Source organism: Corvus moneduloides, chromosome 12 (assembly GCF_009650955.1).
Source record: "Corvus moneduloides isolate bCorMon1 chromosome 12, bCorMon1.pri, whole genome shotgun sequence".
In the NCBI taxonomy this organism is placed as follows: domain Eukaryota; kingdom Metazoa; phylum Chordata; class Aves; order Passeriformes; family Corvidae; genus Corvus; species Corvus moneduloides.
Genome location: NC_045487.1, coordinates 3,192,246 through 3,217,306, shown reverse-complemented (window position 1 = coordinate 3,217,306; position 25,061 = coordinate 3,192,246). Strand labels below are relative to the sequence as shown.

At 45.4% G+C, this 25,061-nt stretch overlaps 1 protein-coding gene across 2 annotated transcripts in view; it reads left to right on the top strand.

Annotated features, from left to right (window-relative positions):
• CRISPLD2 (cysteine rich secretory protein LCCL domain containing 2) overlaps positions 1-23,875 on the top strand; it is a 29,984-nt gene extending 6,109 nt beyond the window's left edge. For both annotated transcript variants that reach the window (XM_032121851.1, XM_032121852.1), the window contains exons 3-15: positions 3,765-3,883; positions 6,030-6,162; positions 6,253-6,368; positions 7,677-7,777; positions 8,956-9,114; positions 10,397-10,457; positions 11,081-11,147; positions 12,106-12,236; positions 12,383-12,426; positions 13,348-13,420; positions 14,111-14,186; positions 18,402-18,535; positions 20,494-23,875. In XM_032121851.1, the coding sequence (XP_031977742.1) occupies positions 3,765-3,883; positions 6,030-6,162; positions 6,253-6,368; positions 7,677-7,777; positions 8,956-9,114; positions 10,397-10,457; positions 11,081-11,147; positions 12,106-12,236; positions 12,383-12,426; positions 13,348-13,420; positions 14,111-14,186; positions 18,402-18,535; positions 20,494-20,548 (1,269 nt within the window). In that variant the 3' untranslated portion in view covers positions 20,549-23,875. The remainder of the gene's footprint in view (positions 1-3,764; positions 3,884-6,029; positions 6,163-6,252; positions 6,369-7,676; positions 7,778-8,955; positions 9,115-10,396; positions 10,458-11,080; positions 11,148-12,105; positions 12,237-12,382; positions 12,427-13,347; positions 13,421-14,110; positions 14,187-18,401; positions 18,536-20,493) is intronic.
• The last annotated feature ends 1,186 nt before the right edge of the window (positions 23,876-25,061 follow it).

Sequence of the window (25,061 nt, the reverse complement as noted above, 5' to 3'; positions counted from 1 at the left end):
AAGAAAGGAGCTGAGTATGAGATGGTGCTGCTTGGAAGGGCTATAATCAGCCTTTCATGTGCTGGTGTTTACACAGTATGACTTGGAAATGCCATGTATATGCTGAACAGGAATTTCTCTTTAATCCTTTGTCCTGCAGAGGACATTTCTCATTTGGACTCGTTTAAGAGGATGGTCTGTCTTTAGAACCATAGATAAACTTTCCTCTTTCCCTTTGGTGCCGGAGTAGAGCGTCACTGGAGACGTGCAGGGATAATTTGTGGATGAGCAGGTAGAGCTTGTTCTTGCCCATCAACCTCCAAACGCTCCCTTGTGAAAATCCTCTCTCCCAGCTCCATATCTGACGTATTTAAGTGGTCTAAAATGGAAATGGGGGCTAATATATTCTAGGAAAGGGACGTATTTAACTGCTACTGGATGAACTTCAGGTTTTGGACACTGTTAGTAAGAAAGCAAGAACACAGTGAGTCCTATGACTTATCTGGAGATCAAAAGAATTATTATATACACATGGGATAAAGGCAGAGTGGACTGAAAAATGAAGAAAGAAACAGTTTAGCTGCTGGGTTTGTGTAATTAATTGAAAGCTGGCACAGGTATTCAGTGCTAATGGAAAATGAGTGAGCAGGCCACAACTTCCTGACAAAACTGGGCCAGTTCAAAATTACCTTTACCCCTCCACCAGCTCCATGGTCGACACATCTAGTGTGCATTTGGACTGTTTAAGAGGTGGATGGGTGCCAAGGCCAAAACAAACTCCTTGTTAATAGTCCCAGAGCAAAAAGGACATAACGGACCCAGAGGAAAAAGGACATAATAGATCCTAAGGCATGGTGACCTTTTAAGATGGCTTAGTCAGATGCTTTCAGCAGTGATGAAAGGCAGAAATCTTTCCTCTTGTGGCAGCCTCAGAGACAGCTGGATAAAGCAAAATTATTCTCAGTGCAGATTGCTGGAAGGAAAACAGTTTGTTTTCATGTATAAGGTATGCATCCTTCCTCTCAACGGTAGGGTGGTGGCTCTCCCTGTCGGGATGGGATGGTGTTTCTGTGGGAGTTAGCAAAAAGCATCTCCAAGCCTCTGCCAGGACATGTCAGTCCTGGAGTTTGATGCCACTTTAAAAAGGAAGCTGCCAGTACTGCAGAAAGTCTGAGCTGGGGAGGAAAATGAGCGAGTAACCCGATCACTGCAATTCAGGTGTCTGGCTTTAGGTTTGCGAACTTGTTAGGCTGAGTGAGCAGACTCCTTGTGGGATGCATCATTAAATCTGAACCTACAAGTTGTGGTACAATATATGTATTGTACATATGCATCTATTTTACATATGCACTGTACACTCCACTTTGAAAGGCCATTATAAACTCACAGGAGTGAAAAAACAGAGTCCATGTGCTAAATCACTTGGAACCACACACCCCCGAAGGACTCTCGACCTCTGCTTCTGAAGGAAGCTGAGCACAGGCTCGTTGCCCCTCTGGCTTCTGTTGTCCTCCTAGATACTGCTATGAATATTGGCATAAAGAATTCTTGCAAGTGTAGCTGGGAAAGTCTGAAATCTCTTTTCTTTTTCCCCCTATGTTTATTGCTCTGAAATAATTCCAGCCCCCTGACTGCATTCGCGTCTGAGAAGCAAGAGGCAAATAACTGCTCTAATTTAGATGGGATGGCTTTGTAATCCGATGCCTGCAGAACGAGCTGCTCTCCTCTTGCAGCAAAAAGCCGTGCAGAGATGGAGCTCCTTCCCAATTACCTGCTGAGTGTCTTTTGCCCGAGTTCATTTATTTTATCCGCAGGCACCAAAGGGAGATCTAACACGTACGCTCGCATTAATTCCCATTTAATGGCCTTTTGCTCAGGACGTCTCTGCATTAAATTAGGAGATTTGGAACATCCCTGCCTCCGGGGCTGCAGGGAATAAAGCTGGGTGGGAGTCTGAGGAGCTCGGAGTGCGGAGCGTCTTGGGAGAGTTTCTGTGGGTTTTGTGCTGCGGCCGGTCACTGCCGGGCGCACAAAGGGGGACACCACAGAAAGCTGGGCCTCGCCACGGCTGCGAGAGGGTTGGGAATGTGTGGTGGGTCTGATCCCCTCACTTTCAGTGAGCTGGAGGGCTGGGAAGGAAAATAATTTTGCTCCCTGTGTCAGAGCTGTGTCCATGGGTTTTGCAGACTGACATGGATTTGCTCGGTCACTGCTCAGTCCAAAGCTGAGCTGGCGAGCTCGGGGCAGCTCTGGGCTGCTGCTGGAATCTGGTTTGCTGAGAGTGCTTCATGATAAGCTGTTCTGGGAGGCCTGGGCTGTGAGCTCAGTGGGATGAGGTCATGTTTGCCTCACTGAGATAGTGGACACGCACCAAGTCCAGGAGACACTGCATTTTCCTGTTGTCTTATCTAGGGATGCAGAGTCCTTCCTCATCCCAGCTGTAACTGCCCCAGACTGTGTCCAGATACTCACTCAGAATGGTTTTTAAACATGTTTGAGAGCCTGGATGCCCTGCAGCCCTCCAATCTCTGACAGGTCCTTTGAAATGTTTGAGATCAGAAATTGCTTTTCTTCTGGAGAAGACAGGACTTGGAAAGAGCAGCTGGTTGTGATGGTAAATGTCCAGAGAGGACAGTCTCATGCTGGCACGTGGATGGGCTGGATGCACATTACAAGACCTCTCTTCTCTTTGGTTTTATTTGTAGGAATGTGTGGTACTATTTTTTTTATCCAGTGAATTATCCTCTAAAGGCTGCTCTGAATAGAGCAGCTGTCAGTAATTACACAATGAATTCAGAGCACTGGCTGCTGGGCCCAGTAAGTCTGGACTTTAGAACAAATACTCTCCTGGGCAGCAGAGCCAGCAGAGCTGCTTTCCTCTTTGCCTTTGTGTCATGTTGGAGCTCTCCTTTGGCTCACAACTGGGTGATATTCGATGAGGAGTGATCTCACCCCAGCATCCTGCCCTCAGTGGGAACAGAAATGGGATTTGTCACTTCTAACGTGATGCCTGCTTCAGTGAGAGTGGAAAAAGCTTAAAAACCCTGGGACTTTGCCACCTCTGATGTATTTGACTGGATCCGCTGGTGGACTCTCAGTTATTCTGAAAGGAGAAGGGGAGGTGAGACTGGGAGCCTCAGACCCACACTCCTTGATTGAAAGGTTGGACCAAAGATCTCCAGCTGTGTGGTGGTGGAGGTAGTGGAGCTCTCCACTCCAACAGCTCTCCACTGCTGGAGTTCCCCTTGATGGGAAAGCCTGGAGATACCCCAACAGGAAGGACAACAGATGAAAAATCATGCTGAAATACATCAAAGCACTGACTGTTTGCCAGAATGCTTGCAGGACTCAGAAATATGTGTCATGTTGGAGATCATGGGATCTCCAACCTCGAGTTTTAATTTTTAATTTTTTTAAAACATACTAGAAAAACAACTGCCAAGAATATCTTCTGGTTTAGGGTGGTTGGTCTAGATGTGTTCTTGAGGTCTTCCCACGAGAGTTTGTGTGTTTTATGATGACCTGAGTGAAGCATTTCCTCAGAAGCATGGCATCACCTGGGGAAAATCATAGATCCTTTAGTGCCCTGGACTTTCATGGCAGGGGAACTTGTTGAAAAATGTGATTTTAGCGCAGAAATGTGCCGGCTTCACCAGGACAGGCTGGACATGGGGGGCGATCTGTACCTTAGTCTTTCTCCACTAACTGCTGTTGGTTTAATCTCTCGATCTAGTAAGTCTGAGATGAAAAACTGACCTGTTCTTTTCTCTCCCCACACCCTGAAGACCTGGGATGAGGAGCTGGAACGGTCAGCGCACGCTTGGGCTCAGGAGTGCATCTGGGACCACGGGCCCAGTGACCTCATCAGGTCAATTGGGCAGAACCTGGCAGTTCACTGGGGCAGGTAAGACTTGGGGTGCTACAGGATCATTGCAAAGGGCAGTTTATGGGTCCTCCTTTAGAGACAGCTGGAAAGCTTTGCTCTGATGCTTGGTGGCGCACTGGGGAGGTGGGAGAAGAGCTGGGGGTCATTAATTGTGATGGCTTCAGTGGGATGGTTATGGTGGTAGCGCCTGCAGCCACCTCCCACTGACACTCCTCAGGAAACCAGCTTTGATTTGGGCTCCTCCATCCATCTGGACCTCGGAGTAACTCCTCTGTAACATGCTTAAGGTCACTCCTCCTTAAGGAGAACAGGCACAGAAGCCTTAACCCTTGCTCCTAAATCTGCTGTTTCAAGGCGGGTTCTGGCATCGTGCAGAGAACCAGCTGAAGGCTGAAGTTTCTCAGGAGCAATGTCTGGATTCAGCTCAGAATTTGTGTCTGGATTCAGTTCAGAATTTAATTATCTCTTGCTGTGTTTTCCATAAATATTTATCTGGCTCCTGATTTTTCTTTACTGAAAACTCTTTGAAGGGTTTTTTTTTTTCAAATTCGTAAGACAAGTTTTAAACTAGAATCATTAACCCAGTTAGGAAAGCTGACATTAAGGCTTCCAAATGGATTTTCCTCTCCATCTCAAAGTGAAATTTGTTTATTGTTAAGCCCTGTTTATAAGCTTGTTATAGGTTAAACCTGCTTTGCACAGCAAACATTTTGTCTTTGCTCAGGAGCCCTGAGTGTTTTTTGCCCATTTCCTGGGTGGAAGCGCAGTTGTGTTTGTAGTTAATCAGACAGAACTTGGTGGAAAGCAAAGGAAATTTGCTGGTGTGAAATTAGCCTGATATAAAAATTGGGCCCATTTTTGTTGGCAGAATTAGCTAATGATTGGAAAGTAGAATGGTTAATTCCTTGGAAACAAAGTCAAAAGATCGTGCTGTTCTTGGCTGTCCTACCAGTGCTCAGGATGGCCATGGGCTCCTGATGGAAGAAGATCCAATCTTGCTCCCTTTGCGGTCCCTGAGAGGAAAGAAAAATCAGATTTCTCATCTTTTTCAGGAACAGGCCATAACTTGATTGCCTCCATTTCCTGTCCTGTAAAATAGGATTCGGAAAGTATTCGCGTCATGACATCATGAGATGGATGTTTTTAAAATACTTCTAATGAATGTTTTTTAATGAAAAGTTGGCTGAAAGGATCAGCTCCAGTTGGTAATGGTATCATTTGGATTTCTGGCAGCTCGCTTCGTGTGAGCTGTTGAAAGCAATCAAAAGCGGTGGGTTTGGTGCAGTTTGCAGATCATTCTGTTTGCTCACTGTGTACCAAGTGAGTAAAATGTGTATGAGTTTCTGCAGGTGGTTTTGACACCATTTGTGCTCCCCAAACACAGCACAAACAGCATCAGAACTGCCACAGACCGTGGTACCTGAGGCAGAGATTACACAAAGGGCATGGGGGGCTCGGCATAGGGGGAAATTGCTGCCAAAAAAGGTAGGATAGGAGTGCAGTGCACCAGCTACTCCACACCAGCTCCTGGTGGGATGTGAGTGAGGGAAAGCCCACTCACTTTCAAAGGTCTTACAGTGTTGGCTGTGAGTGAACTTCCAGATTTAGCAAATTGCCCCGTGGTAAAATAGGTACACGATGGCTTTTGGTTTAAGATGTTTGGCAAAGCCTAACTTCTGTTTACTTTCAAAACACAACTTTCCGCCAAACTAGAAGTTATTTTGTAGTTGTGTGGAAAAGTGAGAGGGCATTTCAGGTCAGCAGCATTTGAGGATTGTGTCAAACCTATAAATAATAGAGTCAGGTCTGTGAATCTGAGGGAAAAAAATTGTAGAAACACACAACAGTTTGGGTTGGAAGGGACCTCAAAACTCATCCAGTTCCAGCTACCCTGCCATGGGCAGGCACAACTTCCACTACCCCAGGTTGCTCCAAGCCCCATCCAGCCTGGCCTTGGACACTTCCAGGGATCCAGGGGCACCACAGCTTCTCTGGGCACCCTGTGCCAGGGCCTGCCCACCCTCACAGGGAACAATTCCTTCCCAATATCGAATCTTAAACCTTCATCTTTAACATTTGAAAAAACTGGTTTTTTGTTTGTTTTTTTTTTAATTTGAAAACTTCTACCAGAACATCCTGATTCCAACTGCCTTTTCTCCCTCAGGTATCGATCTCCAGCGTTCCATGTCCAGTCTTGGTATGATGAAGTGAAGGATTACACATTCCCATATCCTCACGAGTGCAACCCGTGGTGCCCAGACAGGTGCACAGGTGCCATGTGCACGCATTACACCCAGGTAAAGGGGTTTGTACCCATACCCCCCACATCCCCCCACGTCTAGACTGCGGTAATTTGCTTATTTTCAATATCTGCATTTCCCTTACAGATAGTCTGGGCCACGACCAACAAGATTGGCTGTGCTGTGAACGTCTGCAAGCAGATGAATGTGTGGGGAGAGATCTGGGAGAATGCTGTCTACCTGGTCTGCAACTACTCCCCCAAGTAAGGCAGAGCAGCTGGGCTCTCTCCAGCTCTCCCAAAACTGGCAGCTTGCTTAACTAGCTCAGGATCTGGGGAAGAGATTTCAGGCAGTCTAGACTGGTGGTTGTGGCTTTAAATTTTTTCTTTAGACAGCAGCACAGGGCTGGTTCAAAGCTACTGAGCGTTGCCTGGAAAACTGAATGAGAGGCTGGGGCCAGACTGGAGCTTTGATGTTCCTGCCACGGGAAGGGAAAGGAGGAGCAGGAGATGGCCAGGATGGAGCTGGCATGTGCTGCTGAGCAAGGCTTGCTCTCTGCTGTCAGAGGGTGGGAAGGGATGGGGAGGTGGTGAATGCCAAAAAAACCCTGAAGTAACTGCAGCAGTCAAGATTTCACTAGCTCCATGGTTTGATTAAATTTCAAAATGAAAATCATATTTCTTGCCTACTACATCCAGGAGAAGTTTACTACCTGGCAGTGGCAGTTAATATTTGCTGGTTTAATGGCTAATAGGAGAAACATTCTCACTCCGAGCCCTTGGCAATTTAAAACTTCAAAACAAAATGGAATAGGGAAATTGCTCTATGCAAAAGGAGTGGCTTGGGGAGCATCTGACTTCGGGGGATCACAGTGCAGAAAAATGCAAAGGAAAAACGAAGTGTGGGGCTGGAGCTGTCATGTCCAGAGCTCCCTGGGTGGGTTCTCTAAGCCCCTCTCCCCACGTCAGATGAGCACACTTTGCTCATGGTTTGGTGGGATTTAACAACCAGCTCATCATGAGGGATAACACCATCTCCCACAGAGCCCCCACAGCAGGCTGGGCGACTTGCACGTCATCCGTTCAGGGCTGCTGGATGGAAAAATACTCTATTTGTGCAGTTCCTGGTTAATCTTTTCTCTCTGGCATCGGTGCACATTGTCCTCATGTAGCCTTATAGGTGGAGGCAGCTGAAGGAGCATAACCCAGGAGTTTATATCCACGGCTTAACTCTGGCTCCTTCAACCTCCTTATCCCCTAAAATTTGCAGGACAGAGTGCCAAAACGGGCTTTTGTTCTGGGGACTTCCTTCAGCAAAATGCAGTAATCCATTGATTTATTTCTGTTCACATAAGATCCCGGTGTTTATATTGGAACTTAATATAAAAGTGACACGGCACGCAATTTCTTTAAATGTCATTTTAGAGGTGAAACAAGGAGGAACATCTTTCCTGCAAGGCTGGTGGCTTAGTATTTATTTAGGTGCTCTGAGCCAGGATGATATTTCTGGTTTTGGGGGCTTGGTTGGGTATTTGGGTGTCTGATGGGTGCTTGTTTCTCCTGTGCTCCCAGGGGCAACTGGATCGGAGAAGCTCCGTACAAGACCGGCCGTCCCTGCTCCGAGTGCCCGCCGAGCTACGGGGGGAGCTGCCAGAACAACCTCTGCTACAAAGGTACCTGGTGGGGGCTTGGGACACCTCTGGGGTGGGGGACAAGGCTGGAGAAAACTTGTGGAAGCTTCTAATTAGAACCAGCCGCAGCTTTCCGCCCCTTTTAATTACCCATCCTCAATATTCCGACATGGGGACACGTGGGAGATCGTCAGTCAGTGAAAGCAAGAACCTCTGAGCTGCAGCAAATCTGGAGCTCAGATTCAGCATGTTTTCCTGGTGCAAACAGAGGGCTTGGATGGGGAGAAGCAGCTCTGAGCTTCCATGGGTTTGGCACAGGAACTCCAGGGGGTTTTGAGCGCTGGCAGGCTGCGGGCAGGAGCGATCCTGTCCTCGAGGGGTTTGTTTGGGAAGGGAATGTTCTCCAGGGCTTACCAGAGACATCGTGGGTGGGCAGAGCTTGGCTGCCTGCCCTGCTCCTTCAGGGGCTGGGAATGGAGCCTTTGCCTCCCTCCCCACATTGGTTTGCATGGCTGCAAAATGAATGTAGTGATCCGTGTCCCTTGGAGGAGAGGAGGGGGATCCTGAAGGGTTTTTCTTGACCTGTGAAGTTTTTTTGGAAGAGAGGTCGATAGAGTAAAATGTATTATTAAGGTGAGCCCTCCAGTGCAGCAATGCTACCCCCAGCATCTGGGATCTCCTGGGGTCATTTCTCTCCTCCCAAGTGTTTTGCTCCCCAGAGAACTGGGCTCTTTGAAAACAGGGAGATTCCCTGGAGACTTGCCCAAAGCAGAGGCTTATTTTGCTGCAACGCTGCATTTCTCATTTTTTATCTTGTGGGGTTTGAGGGAGGACCCCAGGGTGCAGGAGGGCTGCAGCAGGGAGAAGGAAGGGGATGATGCCCTGATGGAATAGGAGCCCTTCAGAAAATTTGTGTTTTCTTCCAAAGGGAAGAGCTCAGTGGGAAACAGAGGAAGGAATATCAGCGCTTTTTTTCACTAATTAGTGGGGATCCCTGCAAATCTTTATTGTAAGATCCTGTAAAAGCTGCTTCATGTACAGAGGAGCAGGAGAGGAGTGTCCTGGCAATAGCCCTGTGCTGCATCCAGTGGGTATTTTTAAACTTCCAGCTGCTGAAAAGCAGATCCTTGTCCAACTAAATCATTCCCACAAAACATGAACCTAACTTCCCCATCAATGTGAGCATGCTGTAATTATTTTTAATCCCCTCTTTTACCAAGATCACCGTTATGAAGATCCCATCATTGCTGAGACAGATGAGACCAACGAGGTGGAGATTTCGCAGGTGGCGGAGCAGAAGCCGGTGCGGTTCCGCCCTCCGGAAAACAAGCTCAGCAAATCCACCAAGCCCAAGAAAATCATCCCAGAATCCTACATGAGTAAGACACAGCCTTTCTCTTTTTCAGCTCCTGTGAGTTTTGAAGCACCTTTCTGGGCAAAGGTGTGGAAAACAATGAGGAGGCTCTGGGGAAATATAACTGAGTAGAGGGGGAGGTGATCTGCGTGAAAATTCACTGCTAATTGTGCAGAAAGCTGCCAGAAGTGGTGAGCAAAGCTCTCAAAAGCTGCTTGTGCCTTCTGCACAGCAATCTGCAACAGTTACTTGTTTGTTAAAGTAATGTCACAGAATACCAGAATGGTCTGGTTTGGAAGGGACATTAAAGATCATCCCATCCCACCCCTGCCTTGGGCAGGAACAACTTCCACTGTCCCAGGTTGCTCCAAGCCCTGTCCAGCCTGGCCTTGGACACTTCCAGGGATCCAGGGGCACCACAGCTGCTCTGGGCACCCTGTGCCAGGGCCTGCCCACCCTCCCAGGGAAGAATTTATTCCCAATATCCCATCCATCCCTGCGTCCTGTCCCTCCATGCCTTGTCCCCAGTCCCTCTCCAGCTCTCCTGGGGCCCCTTTAGGCCCTGGAAGGGGCTCGGAGCTCTCCCTGGAGCCTTCTCCTCTCCAGGTGAGCACCCCCAGCTCTCCCAGCCTGGCTCCAGGGCAGAGGGGCTCCAGCTCTCAGAGCATCTCTGTATCATCCTCTGACTGACTCCAGCAGTCCACGTCCTCCTTATCTCAATAAAATATCAATGTACCAAAGGTCCCCTCGATCAGCAGCAAAAATAGGAAATAATGTTTTTATTTCCCATTTAAAACACTCTACACTCAGCACTTTACCCCCTTCACAACTTTTCTGGGGTTTATAGTTTCTTTCCTCTTTATTTCTTGCTTGAGAATATTTCTGGAGTTATTTATGGAGCTGCTGGTACTTCCTTCGTTGTTTTCCAACTGCTGTTAATTAAAAGACATTTTTTGAGAAAACAAGGTGGGGCAAGCCAGCGGGTCCTTTTCAAGTTTATCTGCCAGCATCTGGAGAGTCTGTAATTAAAAGGAGAATGAGAGTTCTGACTGCAGACCTCAGGCTATAAATCAAAGCCTTCAGCTGTCAGCTGCATCTCCCTTGCTAATATTCCAAAGACACCTGTCTCAGGTGAAGGGCTAAAGAGGCACCAACTGCTCCAGGCTGGATAAAATCAGATTTTATCATGCTGCACCAAAGACCTCCAGGAAAGATGTGTGGAGGTTGCTCATCTCTGCAGCTCGGAAGAAGGCTGAGCAATTTCCTTTTTAGAAAATGTATTTATTTGATTTTTTTTTTCTCTCCAGCACAAGTCATTACCTGTGAAACCAAGATGAGAGACAAGTGCAGAGGCTCAACATGCAACAGGTAGGGTTTTGTTGATGTTTTCTGGAGTGCTGAGGGAAAAAGTAATCTAAATATTACTCAGTTCTTGCAAACTCAGAACAGGCTGTACTGTGTATTTTTTGAGACTGTCTAGGTAGATCTCTTTAAGAAAACCCCCAAAACCTAACCAAAAAATCCCCCAAAATTCTCTTAATGCAAGCCTTCAGCCAAGCCTGGCAATAAGGTGGTTTGGTTGATTTTATTCAGCCACGATGACCCACAGTTTCAGGTGTCCAAAATAATTTAATAAATTTTGGCGGAGTCATTTTTTGAGCTTTTTTTAATGCATTTCACTGCTGTCCAAGCCAGACCAATAATTCATGGCTTGTCCCCTCCCAGCCAGTCAAGAACTTCTGGTTAAGGTTTCTGCAAAGGACAGGACAGTTTATCACTTGGAGAAAAACCAAATCCACGGAATCTAAATATTGGTCGGGCTCTTAAGGAGGGTGGAGCAACTGTTTTAAAAAGTAGCTATTTTGCAATCTTGTTTTTAAAATGGGAGAGTTACATGAAATGAATGGAATGACTATTACATGAAATAGAGTCAAAGTTCTGTTTTTCTTGAATTGTTTTTCGCCACCCTCAAAGATACATATCTTTACCAGGTATTTGTGCCCAGCTGGCTGCTTGTACAGTAAGGGAAAGATCTTTGGAACATTTTATTACGAGAGTGTAAGTACCTTTTAATAGCTCGTGGATGTAATTTGTGGGAGTCAGTGGTAATGACAGAAATGGGAAATGCCAGCCATTCTGGTGTAATTTGGCTTTTCATATTCTCTGGTTGTGGTGCTGTAAAACACTGCTAATAAAGATTATCTGTATTTTCCTCATCTTGGTGTTGAAAAAAGGGAAGGACTCTGGGAAGGCAAAGTGCTTCCAGACGTGATTTTATCAGGAATTGTCCTTAATGTGGACACCCATGGAAAGTGAGGGATGGCAGCTCCTACAAAGATCTCTTTGTTCATGTGGGCAGCTGTCGTCTGAACAGAAACTTTATATAAAAAACCACTGTTAAATGTTGTAATGAAATAACATTTTGGGCTGATTTGCTTGATATTAAATTAGTAAGATAATTGATAAATAAAGCACGGCACCATTTTCCCATCAACACTACTTTTGGGGTGAAGGAAGTTTGAGGATAAAAGGGTTTCTTTGGGTAAAATCAGGTTTTGTTTCCCTATTCCAACTGTTGGTGCGTGACTGCATCACCCATGATGTGTCTTTGCCCTGCAACTTCTGTGATTGCAGACACCATTCCCCTCCAAGTGGCGTCAGCAGAAATATTTTGGGTTTGAATATTTTGTCGAGAACTGGAAATATTTCAGACTGGTCTCTCACTTCCAATGCTGCTTTTCCTCTAAATTGTGTTTAAATGTATGGTTTTGTTATTTAAAAAAAAGCTTGCCATTCAACCAGGCAGAGCTTAAAATAATAGTAATAAAAGAATCAGGCCGTGTTGGGAGAGGAAGATTTAACAACCAGATTCCAAAGGAGTGTACTCAGCTTATTTTCCACATGGTGCTTTGGTGGTGGTTTCATTTCTTCTCCATTTTTCACGTAGCAGCTGGGCAGCTCCATGAACGAGATTTGTTTGATTTATTTCACACACCATTTATTTATCTCTTGTCAGTCTTCCAGCATATGTCGTGCTGCAATCCATTATGGAATCCTGGACAATAAAGGAGGGCTGGTGGATATCACGAGGAAAGGAAGGACACCCGCTTTTGTGAAGTCCACCAGGAACGGTGTGGAGTCGTTCAGGTACTGCCTTCACCAAAAACTGTTGGTATTTGCTTTAAATACAAGCAGATGTTCAGTCATCTTTGTTGCTCTTCTGTAGATACAGTGATCCAAGTAATTCTACTCTGCTTGTTTTTTTAATAATTTTTTTTTGGCTTGTTTTACAGGAAAAGCAAACCTTCAAATGCATTCATGGTTTCCAAAGTCACAAGTAAGTTTTAAACGTTGAGGGGAGAAAATATTGTTGCTGGAGTTTTATGGGGTACTTGCAAACCTCATTCCTTTCAGGGCTCTTTTTCATTTTAAGAGGTTGTGTCCAATGGTTCTGTACCACAACCAAACCCTGGCTTGGTGGTGTAGGGTGATCTAGAACCTTAGAGTGACTGTCCACCCACCACGGGCAATTCCACCACCACCCACCTCATTTTCCTGTGGGAATCTGAGAGGAAAATAGAGAAATAGGTGATAATGGGCCAATTCCAGAAGCATCTCCTGCTGATGGATCATGGTGGGGTCCAGAATTCAGCTGCTCATAATGAGGGGATGGAATTTGAGCCATCCATGTGTGAAAGCCTCAGTCAAGTGTCAGCACTTACAAAAACTGGAAAAAAAATAGTGGCTAATATCCTAGTGCAGTAATGTAATGAAAACCACAATACACGTGAAATTAGTTTTTAACAGTGAGTCACACACTTCTGATGAGGGTATAAATAAACACTGTTCTACTTTTTAAACAATTCCGACTTTCTCAGTATCTATGAAAAATTCCTCCCACGCAGAGTCATCCCTTTGATTGGATCTACTTGAGCCCCTTTCAGGAGGAGCTGTAGGCGTCAGGATAATCAGGCTCCACATCTGGAGCTGTAACAAAACCACGTGTTGTGGATCAGCTGCTTATCTCTTTTGAAAGCTGTGACCTTTTTTAAGGCCAGGTTGTAGTGTGGTTGTAGGGTTGCTGCTGGAGAGCTGGCCAACCCTGTCCTGGGATCCTGCTGCTGGAGCAGCTTTGCTCTTGGTGCTCTCAGCTGGACATGGGTCTCACCAAATGCATTGTGTGGCTCTGACTTGTGTTTTCTGCAGCAGCCTGAGCTTTTGGGTCTAATAATTTGCCTTCCCACTTTTATCTTGGCAGCACAGACTCTGGATTGTTACACCACAGTAGCTGAGCTGTGCCACTTCAAAAAGCCAGCGAGCCACTGCCCAAGGTAATGCAAACCTGCTTGGTTTAAACCCTCTGTCCTAAGGAGGGGCAGCTTAACAGAGGGGCTGAGAGCCCTGAATTTAAGGGCTGGTGGGAGAAGAGCTGATCTTACTGGTTGAACTGGAGGAGGGGGTTGGGGATGGCGTCTTTCCTCCTGCCGTCATGTTTTTCTTGGCATCACAGTAGAAAGTGCACATTATGTTTTTGGATGGCTTCAGTAATGTATCAGCCAGGCTACACAATCCTGTCCCAGCACACCCTCACGTGTGAGCATGCAACTGCACATTCTTTGTCTTTTTGCTTCTGGATTTAGTGGGGTTTGGATGTGGTTTTCCTTTCCACCTTAAAACATGGAAGAAGTTTGCTCTGGAAACTGTGCAGGAGTAAGTGACAGGGCATGGGGGCACAAACACATGCAGAGATCTATGTGCACAGAATTGAGCAAAAATACAGATACTCCACCTTGAAAGAGCCATATCCTCTTCTTCATATCCACATCCCTCTTCTACTGGTCCAAATCCCTCTTTTTGCAGTTCTGCAGCAACCACCAAATGTCATCTGAGGGGAGCGAATAATCAAATTCACTGTTGCCACCTGCAGACCATATGCAGGCACTTGAAATCTCCCAGGAATGCAGCTCGCCTTCCTGTCCAGCCCTGATCTGGGGAATAAATCTGAATACATTGTTTTCTAGGATTTATTGCCCGGCCCACTGTAAGGATGAGCCGTCGTACTGGGCACCGGTGTTTGGCACCAACGTTTACGCGGATGTGAGTACCGACGTTTCCCTGCATATCGTGACAGTCCTGCCCCAGAGCTGGGGTCACACTGGGGTTTAGGGGAGAAATTCAAACCCTCTTGTGGTTATTCCATGTGGGGATGGGCATCTGGGGGTAAGAGGTGGGGTCAACTGGCTTGGGGAGTTGCTCTCCATCTCTGATTTGTTCTGAAGGACTTGGACATGTAACATCACAACTCCTTGACTTATGGTCAGTATTTGTTTGGGGAGCCCTTCTACTCTCCAGCACTGACTCATTCCTAGAGATTTGGGCATGTCCCTTAACCTCCCCAAGCCTTGTGAGCTCTGGCTGTGAAATCATGGTTGCACTTGTTTACCTTTGTAAAGCATTTTAGGATTTACAGGTGAGCACCAAAGGGCTTTTATTCTATACCATCACACTATAGAGTTGGCAAAAAAAGGCCTCCCTCCACTCTCTGGTTTCTGGGAGATTAACAGAATTTCTCAGCAGCCAGGACAGAGCTCAGAGAAGTGGAAAGAAAGTGTGTGAGCTGGTTTTATGGGTTTGTTTTTCTGAGCTCTGCTCATGGGGATGAGCAGAGGCTTGATGCTAAAACTGGACAGAGTCATTTTCTTGAAATCTCTTAATATTAGGCCTCTAAAAACTGGGTCTCAATGTTTTTCCATTTGCGGGTGCCTGGTTATTTTGGGTTTTTTCCCTCATTTTCTTTTTTCCATTGGGAACTGTGTTCAGAAATGCCAGCTCTCTGGCTGCCCTGGAGCCTGTAGGATCGTGGCTTTTGAAAGCCTAGGGGAAGCAGTCAGCAGATTGTGGACCCCCAGCTTTGGGTCACCCTGGAGCTTTGCAGACTGCTGAGAAAACCCATCCTGCAGGAATCATACAGTAATTTGGGGAAGCAATTTTGAAAGCAATTTTGAAAAGAAACCCACTATTTTTTATTTTGCTCAGGACCAATTTTTTTGAAGGTAGAGCTGCACAAACAGGTTATCCTGGACTAGCTCACAGGCAAATCCATGGAGCAGCTGCCTCCCCGCAGTCCCTGCCTCCTGCATGCTCCCACCTGCAGGAAATGGGAAATAGTTTTCTCTTTCCTACAGAGGACAAACCTCCCTCAGATCACCCCCGAACAGGGCCTGTGATTACAAGAGTATTAGGTGAGGAGCAGCACCCCAGGCTGGCATTGCACTGACGCAAAAGGATTAGTGTCCTTTAATGAACACATTTCCTACTGACCCTCCCGGGTATTGTTTCATAAACAGGGCCATGGATGGTGGCTTGGGAAAAAAGCAAAAAGTAATAATGATAAAAAAGTATTTGGCCACTTCCTAGGGGGTTTGGTTAACCTTTTTTTTGACTGTTGTGCTAACAGGGTGATGTGGAGGTGCTAGGAAAGTGTTGAGGTTGGTGGCAAAGCGGGTGAAACCAGCTGGGATAAAGAGTTTGAGGTGACTCTGAGTGGTGCTGCAAAGGGAGAGGTGGTGATGCTGGGAATGCTCAGAATGGGAAGTCGAGAAGAGAAACAGCCACGCCACACAGGGAGAATTTGGGGAAAGGCTTTTCCCAGGGAGCAAGGGCTGTGCTGGGAATTAACCCAAGGCCACTGCTGAGGAATGACTAAAGCAGGCAATGAGCTGCCTGTGACAAATGCTGGTCTTGTGAGAGGGATTTGAGAAGCCAACTTCCTGTCTGGTGTGGTACCTTCATGGCCCTTGGGAGGACTTCTGCTCCAACTGTAAAGTTATCTGAAAGAAAATGAAGCATTTAACCCCATTTCCAGTCTTCACTGTGCTGTAAAAAGCAATTCAGGGAATTGTTCATGAGGAAGTTAGTAAGACTGTGGAACAGGGGCATAGAGGAGACTTGAATTTTGGGGTAAATGAATAAAATGCAAGAAATATGCAATGGTAAAAGTGGACAGGCCTGGTTCTGGGGTGGTCATAGAACCATGGAATTGTTTGGGTTGGAAGGGACTTCAAAGCTCATCCAGTTCCACCCCCTGCCACGGGCAGGGACACCTCCCACAGACCAGGTTGCTCCAAGCCCTGTCCAACCTGGCCTTGATGCTGGAGCTGCGGAAACACCCGAGGACCTTTATGAAGGTTGTGAAAGAGCTTTTATGTTTCATGAGACTCTGTCATTTGTCACTCTGCCTGGCTCCTGGTGTGACATAATCCTGCAAGGGAAACCCATCCCCATCCCTGCTCAGGAGCCCTGTGGAGCCAGGAAAGAGAACAACTTCCCCACTTTTGAGATAAGGTTTTTATCCTCAGTTGTGCAGTGATTGCTTGGAGGAGGATGGATGGATGACCTGTATGGAGGCAGGAGTTTGTCACCAGAGCAAACCAAACTGGGAGTCAGCTCTCAGGAAATATGAATTTAATGATTAAACCAGTCACACTAATGAGGAAATTCTGGGTGGTCAGAGAATATTGTTAATGACCTATTCTCAAGTGTATTGTCATTTTATGGTGTGTGCCCTGGAGCTCTTTTAATCAGGAATTGGTCTCAGAGCATCCCCAGGGGCTTCACCATGGAGAGCTCTTGTATTGTCCATAGTGCTGTACCCCTGAACTTGAAAGGGAAGGCCTTATTCTTGTAATACCTCACCTTCTAAAAGCTCTGCAATCAATTCATCAAAGCACAGCCCGGCCTGGGACATGAGAGGGCTGTAATCCAACAGAGTGATAAGAGGAGGTTTGGGTAAGGCAATAAAAAGTCTGTTGGTCAAAGCTTTGAGTAAGCGGCGGAACAGCAAGTCCTGGAAAAAAACATAACAGGAATGCTTTGAAAAGAACATTGTTTAGGATGTCTCCCAGTGGAGAGTGTTGCAAATTGATCCAGGACAGTTTAATTTTATGAGGCAGTTTTAGATTTACAGATTTCCCACCGCATATTTGGGCGAATTCACTGCATATCTTCCAAACACAGCATTCCCTTGCTCCCTTGACCATATATAGAAGCAAAACACCGAACTGGCACTCAAAACTCAGAGAGCTGCCAAGAGATAGGCCATCCAAAGTGATAAATACATAGGTGCAAGGCAAAGCTGCCATATATGGTTGTGAGAAGGCAGCAGCATGGGCCATGCTGTACATATGCAATGGGAACAGTTGCACTTGGAACTGGTTTTGTGGTACTTGGATTTTTAGCAGTCAGGGCATTTCTGGGGTTGGGATTTTCACCTGCAACAGTTCCTTCTGCAAAGCTGGTTTTTCCTTTCTGTTCTTCCAGCTTGCTGTATGTAAACCCTGCAGAGAACTGGTGGCCAAGTTTACTCTATCCCTCAGCCTTCTCTGCTTTTGCTCCCTTTTCCTGGATGCTTTGGGGGCTTAGTCATCAGTTGCTACTGTTTTGTGTTCCTCCAGCTCTACTAGAGCTCTTCTGGTACGTGCAAGAGAGAAACTTTAGTCTTTCCAGAAGCATTAATCTCCCTCCACACTTGGTGCTGTCTTAGGGGGTAATGAACGTCCAAAAACTACAATGGTGCAAACTCAGTGGGTGCAGCCCTTCTGTCCTTCCTAGAAAGAGGAATGTGAACTCTCTCACATAATTGTGGTCATTTACCTTAATTCAGGAGAAGCATTTCCTTTCCAAGCAGTGGTGTGAATAACCTTTGCTGAGGTCACTAGCACAGAGTTTCACCTTAGAGGTTTCTCTGGTGCAGTCCCAAGAGGCACTGGCTGGGAAGTTGTCCTTAATTCAGTCTTGGCCCTGGATAAGATGAAGAAGTGTGGGTTTAGACTGGATATTGGGAAGAAATCCTTCCCTGTAAGGGTGGGCAGGCCCTGGCACAGGTTACTCAGAGAAGCTGTGGCTGCCCCTGGATCTCTGGAAGTGTCCAAGGCCAGGTTGAATGGGGCTAGGAGCAACCTGGGATGGTGGAAGTTGTCCCTGCTCAGCGTAGGGGTGGAAGTGGATGAGCTTTAAGGTCCTTTCTGACCCAAACCATTCCATGATTCTATGATGATCTCACAGGTGCAGCTCCACCTCAGAATGATGGAAACACTGTTTGCTTGTCCTCTGTGGTGGTTGTGGATTTTCTTTCACCCAGGCATTATGACACACCTGCAAGATCTCGTCCCTTGTATGTCCAAAAGAGGGATAAAGTTGTTTCATAACCATTTCTTTTTCTGTTCCCTGCTTCTCTTGGTGTTTATGGAATTGACAAATCTTCGTATATAAAATACAGACAGTGTGTAAATCAAAATACTGAATATTTTTCAGAGCTCCAGTATCTGCAAAACTGCAGTGCACGCAGGGGTCATTTCGGATGAAAGAGGCGGCTTTGTGGACGTGATGCCTGTAGAAAAGAAGAAAGCTTACGTTGGCTCCCTAAAGAACGGCGTCCAGTCAGAGAGGTGGGAATTTTTTGCTTTGTGCTTTCCTCTTCTTTTCCACGGCGGGTTCAGCTGCCTGTGAAAGTCGGCACATATCAGCTCGACAGGCTGGTGGCTTGGACAGACGTGGCTCCCCAGTGTCACTGCGAATTGTGACACCCCAACAAATAGAGCGTGTTGTCCTGCTCTTACCTCCCCCCAGGCAGGAGCTGCGTTCAGGTTCCTGCGGAAGGTGGGAGATGTTGTTAAGCCTTGCTTGGTTTTGTTACAGCACAAGGCCATATTAATACGTTTTGCTGTGTGTTTGACACATCAGGAGATGAGCACGGGTATTTTCAGTTTTCAGCCTGGGTCATGATTTGGGGTTTCTAATTTGGATTTCCATTCAATCCTGGGGTGTGGGATTAAGTTGTATTGGTTGATTCATGTCCCCTATTCTCTTTGAAAGAAGTATGATAAAATTAACCTCTTGAGACATGATCAAACACTTTTTGAAGATGAATTTGCCGCCCTTGTAGTTTTTTTGTAGTTTCTCTTGGGCAAAATTTGCACATTTCAGTGACCAGTTGCACATCTGTGCTTCTGAAATCCTGTACCTCCTCATGATCAAAACAGTCCAGTCACAGCTCATCCAATCCTGTCTAATTTGCAACTTCACTTTCAATCTGTTATGTATTTTTTTCAGATATTGGTGTGACGGCACTGATTTCTCAGAGCTATCCTTTCAAATATAGAATTTCCCACAGTTAGGGAGGGTTTGGTCACTACTAACTCTGTCTGCTCTGTGTAGTTCTTCTTTTATGAAGATCATAAGAAGTTCTATCAAGTTTGCTGGTTTTATTCTAGTAATGGAAATTCCAGAATGCTTTAGAGTATCTCAGGAAATAAAAACAGGGTAACACAGGAAAGCTATAGGTGTTAAATATGGCAGGTTTAGAATAGATTATCATGGTCAGCATTTTCCAACTCGACAAATTGGATTTAGGTGAAAAACCTCCTGTTCCTTTGAATTTTTTTTCTCTCTCAGTCTTGCTTTCACTTATCTTTTATACTCAAAGGCGACTTTTTACTGGGATGGCAAACTGTGCCCTAGCTAAGAATAAATCCCACCACTCTCAGGGATGTGCAATATGAGCAGCCAGTGCTGATCTGGGAGGTGAGGGAAACCAGAGACATTCTCACAGCAGGGATGAAGATTTGGAAAGTGTTATTTACACTTGGCAATAAGGAACAACTTCATGCTGTGAGATCCACCAGACAGTGAAATAGCTTTTCCAAGATTAAGGTGAACACTTACCCTTTAGGACACTGGAAATAACCCTGGGTAAAGACACACACCCAGACAGGGATGGGAAAGGATTCCCTTTAGGATTTACTGAGTCCTTACCCTTGTTGCAATGTTTATTTTGTGGGAATATGAAATTTTGTATTTTTCCTGGGTTTTTTCAGCGCAGTAGGACCTGGGAATAGAAATACCCCCTCTCCCCATGCACAGAGCCATCCCCAGCAGCTTGGAGTCTCAGCATCTGGGGACACCTCTGGAAACTGAAAATGAATATCCATATTTATTGTCATTTAATGTGAGCTGATCTGGCTATTCCTACTGCCAGCACTAGCAGCCAAGCCAGGACCTGCCTGCCTATTTGACAACTGTTTTTTAAGGAAAACACGTTCCTCTTTATGCCTGAATCTTCGCACAAGGAAGCACAGTGTTCCCTGGATAAAAGCTAGGGCTGTAAGAGAGTCTGTTGTCTTCCAGCTCCTTTTGTTGGCATTAGCACTACAGATTTGGATTGAAAACATAAAAAAAAAAAAGAGGTGAAACCATGGATTCGTGCCACTTCTATTTCATCCGCTATCTTTCTCCTGCTCCTGGTAGGAAAGAGATAAGAGAAATTCAGAGTTGCCTGTTTGGGTCCTGTGGTGTCTTCATTTGGTTCATTCCATGTTTGTTTTCTTTTCCTTTTCTTTGTCTCCAGCTTGAAGAATCCTTCAGATGGGAACGCCTTCCGAATCTTTGCTGTGAAGCAGTAAACCCCCAGGGAAGGTGCAGGTTTCTTTGGGAGAGCGCTCTGTTGATCTCTGGAGACGCCAAAGCTCCTCTGAACAGCATCAGCTCTGCCCGTACCCTCCTTGCCAATCTCCTTCAGGGAACTCCAAAAGAAAAGGGGAAAAAAGAACCCCAAAAAAGACCCCAGGTTCTGACTCAGCTGTTGGCATCTCATCGCACCTGTGCAGCGTTGTATCTTTTCGTCTCGTGTTTTTGTTTCTCTAGGGGCATTCAGCAACCATAAACTGTTCTAAGTTTCGTTTTACCAGAGGTGTTGCTACACAGAACAGCGGTGGCTCCGTGTGCAGCAGATGCAGGGATCTCAGCCTGGCCCTGGATGGTGTTTTTAGGGTGTGAAGCTTCTCCTGGGATGGGTGTGAGGATGAGCGTGGCCAAGCGGACTAGGGAGTGAGTGGCTGTCCAGGCGCTGGACACTTTGAAATGAGAAACTCATTGAGAAGTTGCATCGTTTGGGGAGAGGATGGGCTTGGATAGAGTGGTTTTGTGTATGTTGGATGGTTTCTGTGCAAAAGAGGATAAAATGTGGTGTTTTCCCACCGAGGTGGTGTGCAGCAGCACCGCTGTGTGAGGCTGCTGTGGCACCATGGCAGGGTACCTCGAATGAGGGTGGTTGGGGTTGTTCTTGGCAGCCAAAATCGAGGTTTTATGGGCCTGGAGCAGGGTGTAAAATGGTGGCAGAGATCCTCACTGCAGAAAATGAGGCCACCAGATAATCCAAAGAGCAGGTTTAGTGTTTGCTGGTCAAACACTCCCAGGTATTTTGCAAGTCTGGCAACCTCTGAGAAGTCAGAGAATTTGGGCTCCTGTGCTGGCACATCTCATCCTATACTCCACGCCATAACTTCAGTTAAATGCAGTGTATTGGTTTATACAGCAGTGCTGGTTGTTTTATAGTAGTTAAGTAGTGATAAAATTAATCTTATTTCTGCTAGGAATGGTTGCATCTGTAGGAAGCAGGGTCACTTTTCCTTTGTGAAGCTCCTTGTGGTGTGTGCAGTTTTGAGGCTTTAAAGATATGACATAAATTGGGGTAGATTAATTTTTCCTGTCCAGTTTGTGAAGCCAACAGATGCCCACTTTCAGTGTAAATGCTGTACCCGTGAGTATTTGCTATCCAGGATGGTGGGTTTTGCAAAACTCATAGGTGTTGTAATGATGATATTCCATATTTTGATATTTCTGTCATGACGTGCACCCAAATGCATTTCAAAGTGAAGAGAAGGGCCTAGCATGGCCTGCTTTCTTAAGGCAGAAGAATGTTCTCTGCTTCACATTGGAAATTAATTTTTAGGATTGGTCTAAACACAAATCTGGTGAGTTTTTTTACACAAACGTCCAGTAACTTCATCAGTCATGAGAAGACAAGGTCAAGAGTAGTTCTTCAGTTCTTGTAAATGCACAGTTCTTCTGCTCAATAACTGAATTGTAATATTGGATAACAAGTTGGGGGAGTATTTCCCTCTATCTGGCAGATGTCTCACAGCTGCTCTTACACCCAGAACATATTTGGTTTAATCTAGGCAGATACAAGAGCCATCTCATCAAGCTCTTTCAAAACAGAGACCAAAAGCATTTATATGATTACACACTTCTTTAATTCTGTAAACACCATGAAATCAGCAAGGAAATGACATTTAAATGGCATTTGTCACTCAGTTTGTCTCACCACTGGGGATTATTTCTCCGTAAAATCTGAATTTGAAAAGAGACCTTTCGTAAAATCTGAAATTGGAGCTGTTTTGCATTGTCTCAAAAAATACTGCACAGAAAACCTACTTTTGGGTTGGATAGAGAGAAGTGACTCTTCGTGTCGTCTTTGTTTATGTAGTATCGTCTTCCAAGGTGTACAGTATTGACTTTAGATAGGAAAGCCGACCTATTTCTTTTTCTTACTAAGTAAATCGATGTTAAAAACAGCTGGAACATATCCTAGAAAAGCTGCTGGTTGGGAGTGTTTGAGATGTTGGCAGTGAGGAAAAGCTTCCCTGTTTCTGCCCACTGTGAAACATGTGCATGGTCTGGTTCAAGCCCATCCAACACTGCAGCAAGGATCTGGGACATCCTGGGCCAAATGGGCTATGAATTGAATTGGAGAGAGTGAGAGATGCAGTCAGGTTCATGGGGACTGCAAAAGCACATAAAACACCTCGATGTTAATGTAGAATCCATGAAAATTACAGATGGAAGGTGATGGAAAGAAATGTGAGGGCTCTTGGAGTAAAACCCAGGGGATTACTGTGAGCACATAAAAATCCAAACAGCTGGGGATGTACCTAGGTGACGAAGAGGGGACAAGGGAAGGGTTATTATTCCAACAGAAATATCCTAAAATCCTTAATTCAAGTTACAATTGCGTATTTTTGTCTTCAGCCAACTGGTTTGGATTTCTAGAAACCGATGTTAATTTAAGTCTGTATCTGTTTATTTTTATACTTGTTGTACAAAAGAGAAATTGTGACTTTACTACACAAATATTATTCAAGGTCCTGGGTGCTATTAATTTAAACATACCTCCACCAGAATTAGGGGCGATCAGGTCCTCCAAGGCAGTCATGACCTATCAATGACTTGCAATCACGTGTGCTAGCTATTCATAAATAGGTGGGACAGTACCAGTTTTTAGCCAAATATTGACAGATTTTATTTCTGATACCAAAACACTTCTCATCCTGCTATATTTCAGTGCAGCTTCATGATGCATCACGTCCGTATCTCACCAGGCCCGTTCCTCCTCAGCCCCAGCTCAGCAGATTTGTAGGCACCTGAAGCATCCAGGTGTAGCCTGCTTAAACCCTCGGCAAAGCTGATGCTGCCTGGTTGTTCTTTTCCAATCATTTGGGATTTGGAAGCAATGACATTGTCATTGCAGAACATCTGGCTCAGCCAAATCTCCAGGAAACACAACCAGGCTGAAATCCAGAGCGCGGCGCTTCTCCTGCCGCCGCTGTGCTGGGGGGCCTTGGCTCCACTCTTTCCTTCTTTCAAAGACCTTCAGCCAACATCTGGTTGAGGAGGCTCCAGCTGGTCACTTGTGCAGTCTAAATATTTAGGGCCAGTTCATAGAATTGCTTTTTTTTTTTTCTATGAAAAATGATGTATTTTACTTCCTATGTATAAAAGTTACATGTAAATTTTTGTGTGCCTTTGCATGTTTATCAAGGGGCCGTGGTTGTTTATAAACTAGATTTTTTTTTTTCTAAATACCGAATTGTAAAATATCTTTCCTCCCTACCCCTCCATTTTCTTTTGATTTATGAATTATTTGTGAAATAAAACCTTCCCAAAATGAATGCCTCCCTTGTCCTTAATGCTCAGCCAGAGTTGGGTTTCTGTTTAGAAAAGATATTTGGGATTACTTCTGGGAACTAGACCATCCCCTGGAGACCCCAAATGAGATTGGGATGTGCAAAGCCTGCTCCACAAGTAAATAAACTGCCCAGTACTCAGGCATTAAAAGTTAATCTTTACCCCATCGAAATAAGATGAAGCCTTAGTGAAACATACTGAGAGTAAGGGAAAATCACTGGCTGTCTTTAAATCCCTGCAACATAAGGGATGGAGTGGATTAATGGATTGGAAACAGTGTTTAATGAATTAGTGCTGCAAAATACAAGTGAGATGATCTCCTCCCCACCTGAACAGGCTGGTGTGAATTGTGCCCTTATTTTTTAAAAGGAAAAGTATTCAGATTTTGTAATTCCCCTTGAAATTTTCTCCAGGCTCATCCTTGCTGACAGCACCACAAATCAAACCAAGTTGTTTCCTGGTAATCCAACCCCATTTTGGTTATAGGAGCAACACAGGGAGGTCCCTAACTCAGCCTCCAGGCAATGAGCACCAGATGGGTTTTGACCAAAAATGTGGGCTGGGCCATGGGATGGGGTCCTGATTGACAAGGCCATGAAATTTTGTGTTTTCCATTACCTATGCAACAAGATAAACATTAAATCCAGAGAGGTTTGCATTACTCCGAGGTTGGGCTGATGCAGTTATGGTGAAACAATATTTCCCTGTAAATCCCAGCCTAGGAGTGATGAATTAACACCATCATTGCACTGTCAGTGGTTTCTCAAGAAGGGAAGTTCCATGGCTCCTGCATGCTCTGCAATTCAAAACTGCCCCTTTGAATTTACTTTGTGCTTTCATTCCCCCATTCCTACTGCTGCAGAAATATCTCCTTCGCTGAAAGTATTCGGGAAGATTTTCATAAGCAGAACTTAAAGGTAAGCAGAGAGGGGAATTCAGGCTAATGGTTATTGTGAGGCTGATTAGAGCATCCTGTTAATGACAGCAGTTGTTTGATATCCTATTTGGTGGTGCTACAAAATGTCCCACTCTGTGATTTGGAGCAGGGTGATCTTTAAGGTCCCTTCCAACCAAATCCACTCTGTGATTCCGTGAATTCTGTGCTAAAATTCAGGTCCTGGTTGGCCTAGAGAGCAAAATAGCGTAACACTCAAAATTTAGGGCTGAAGT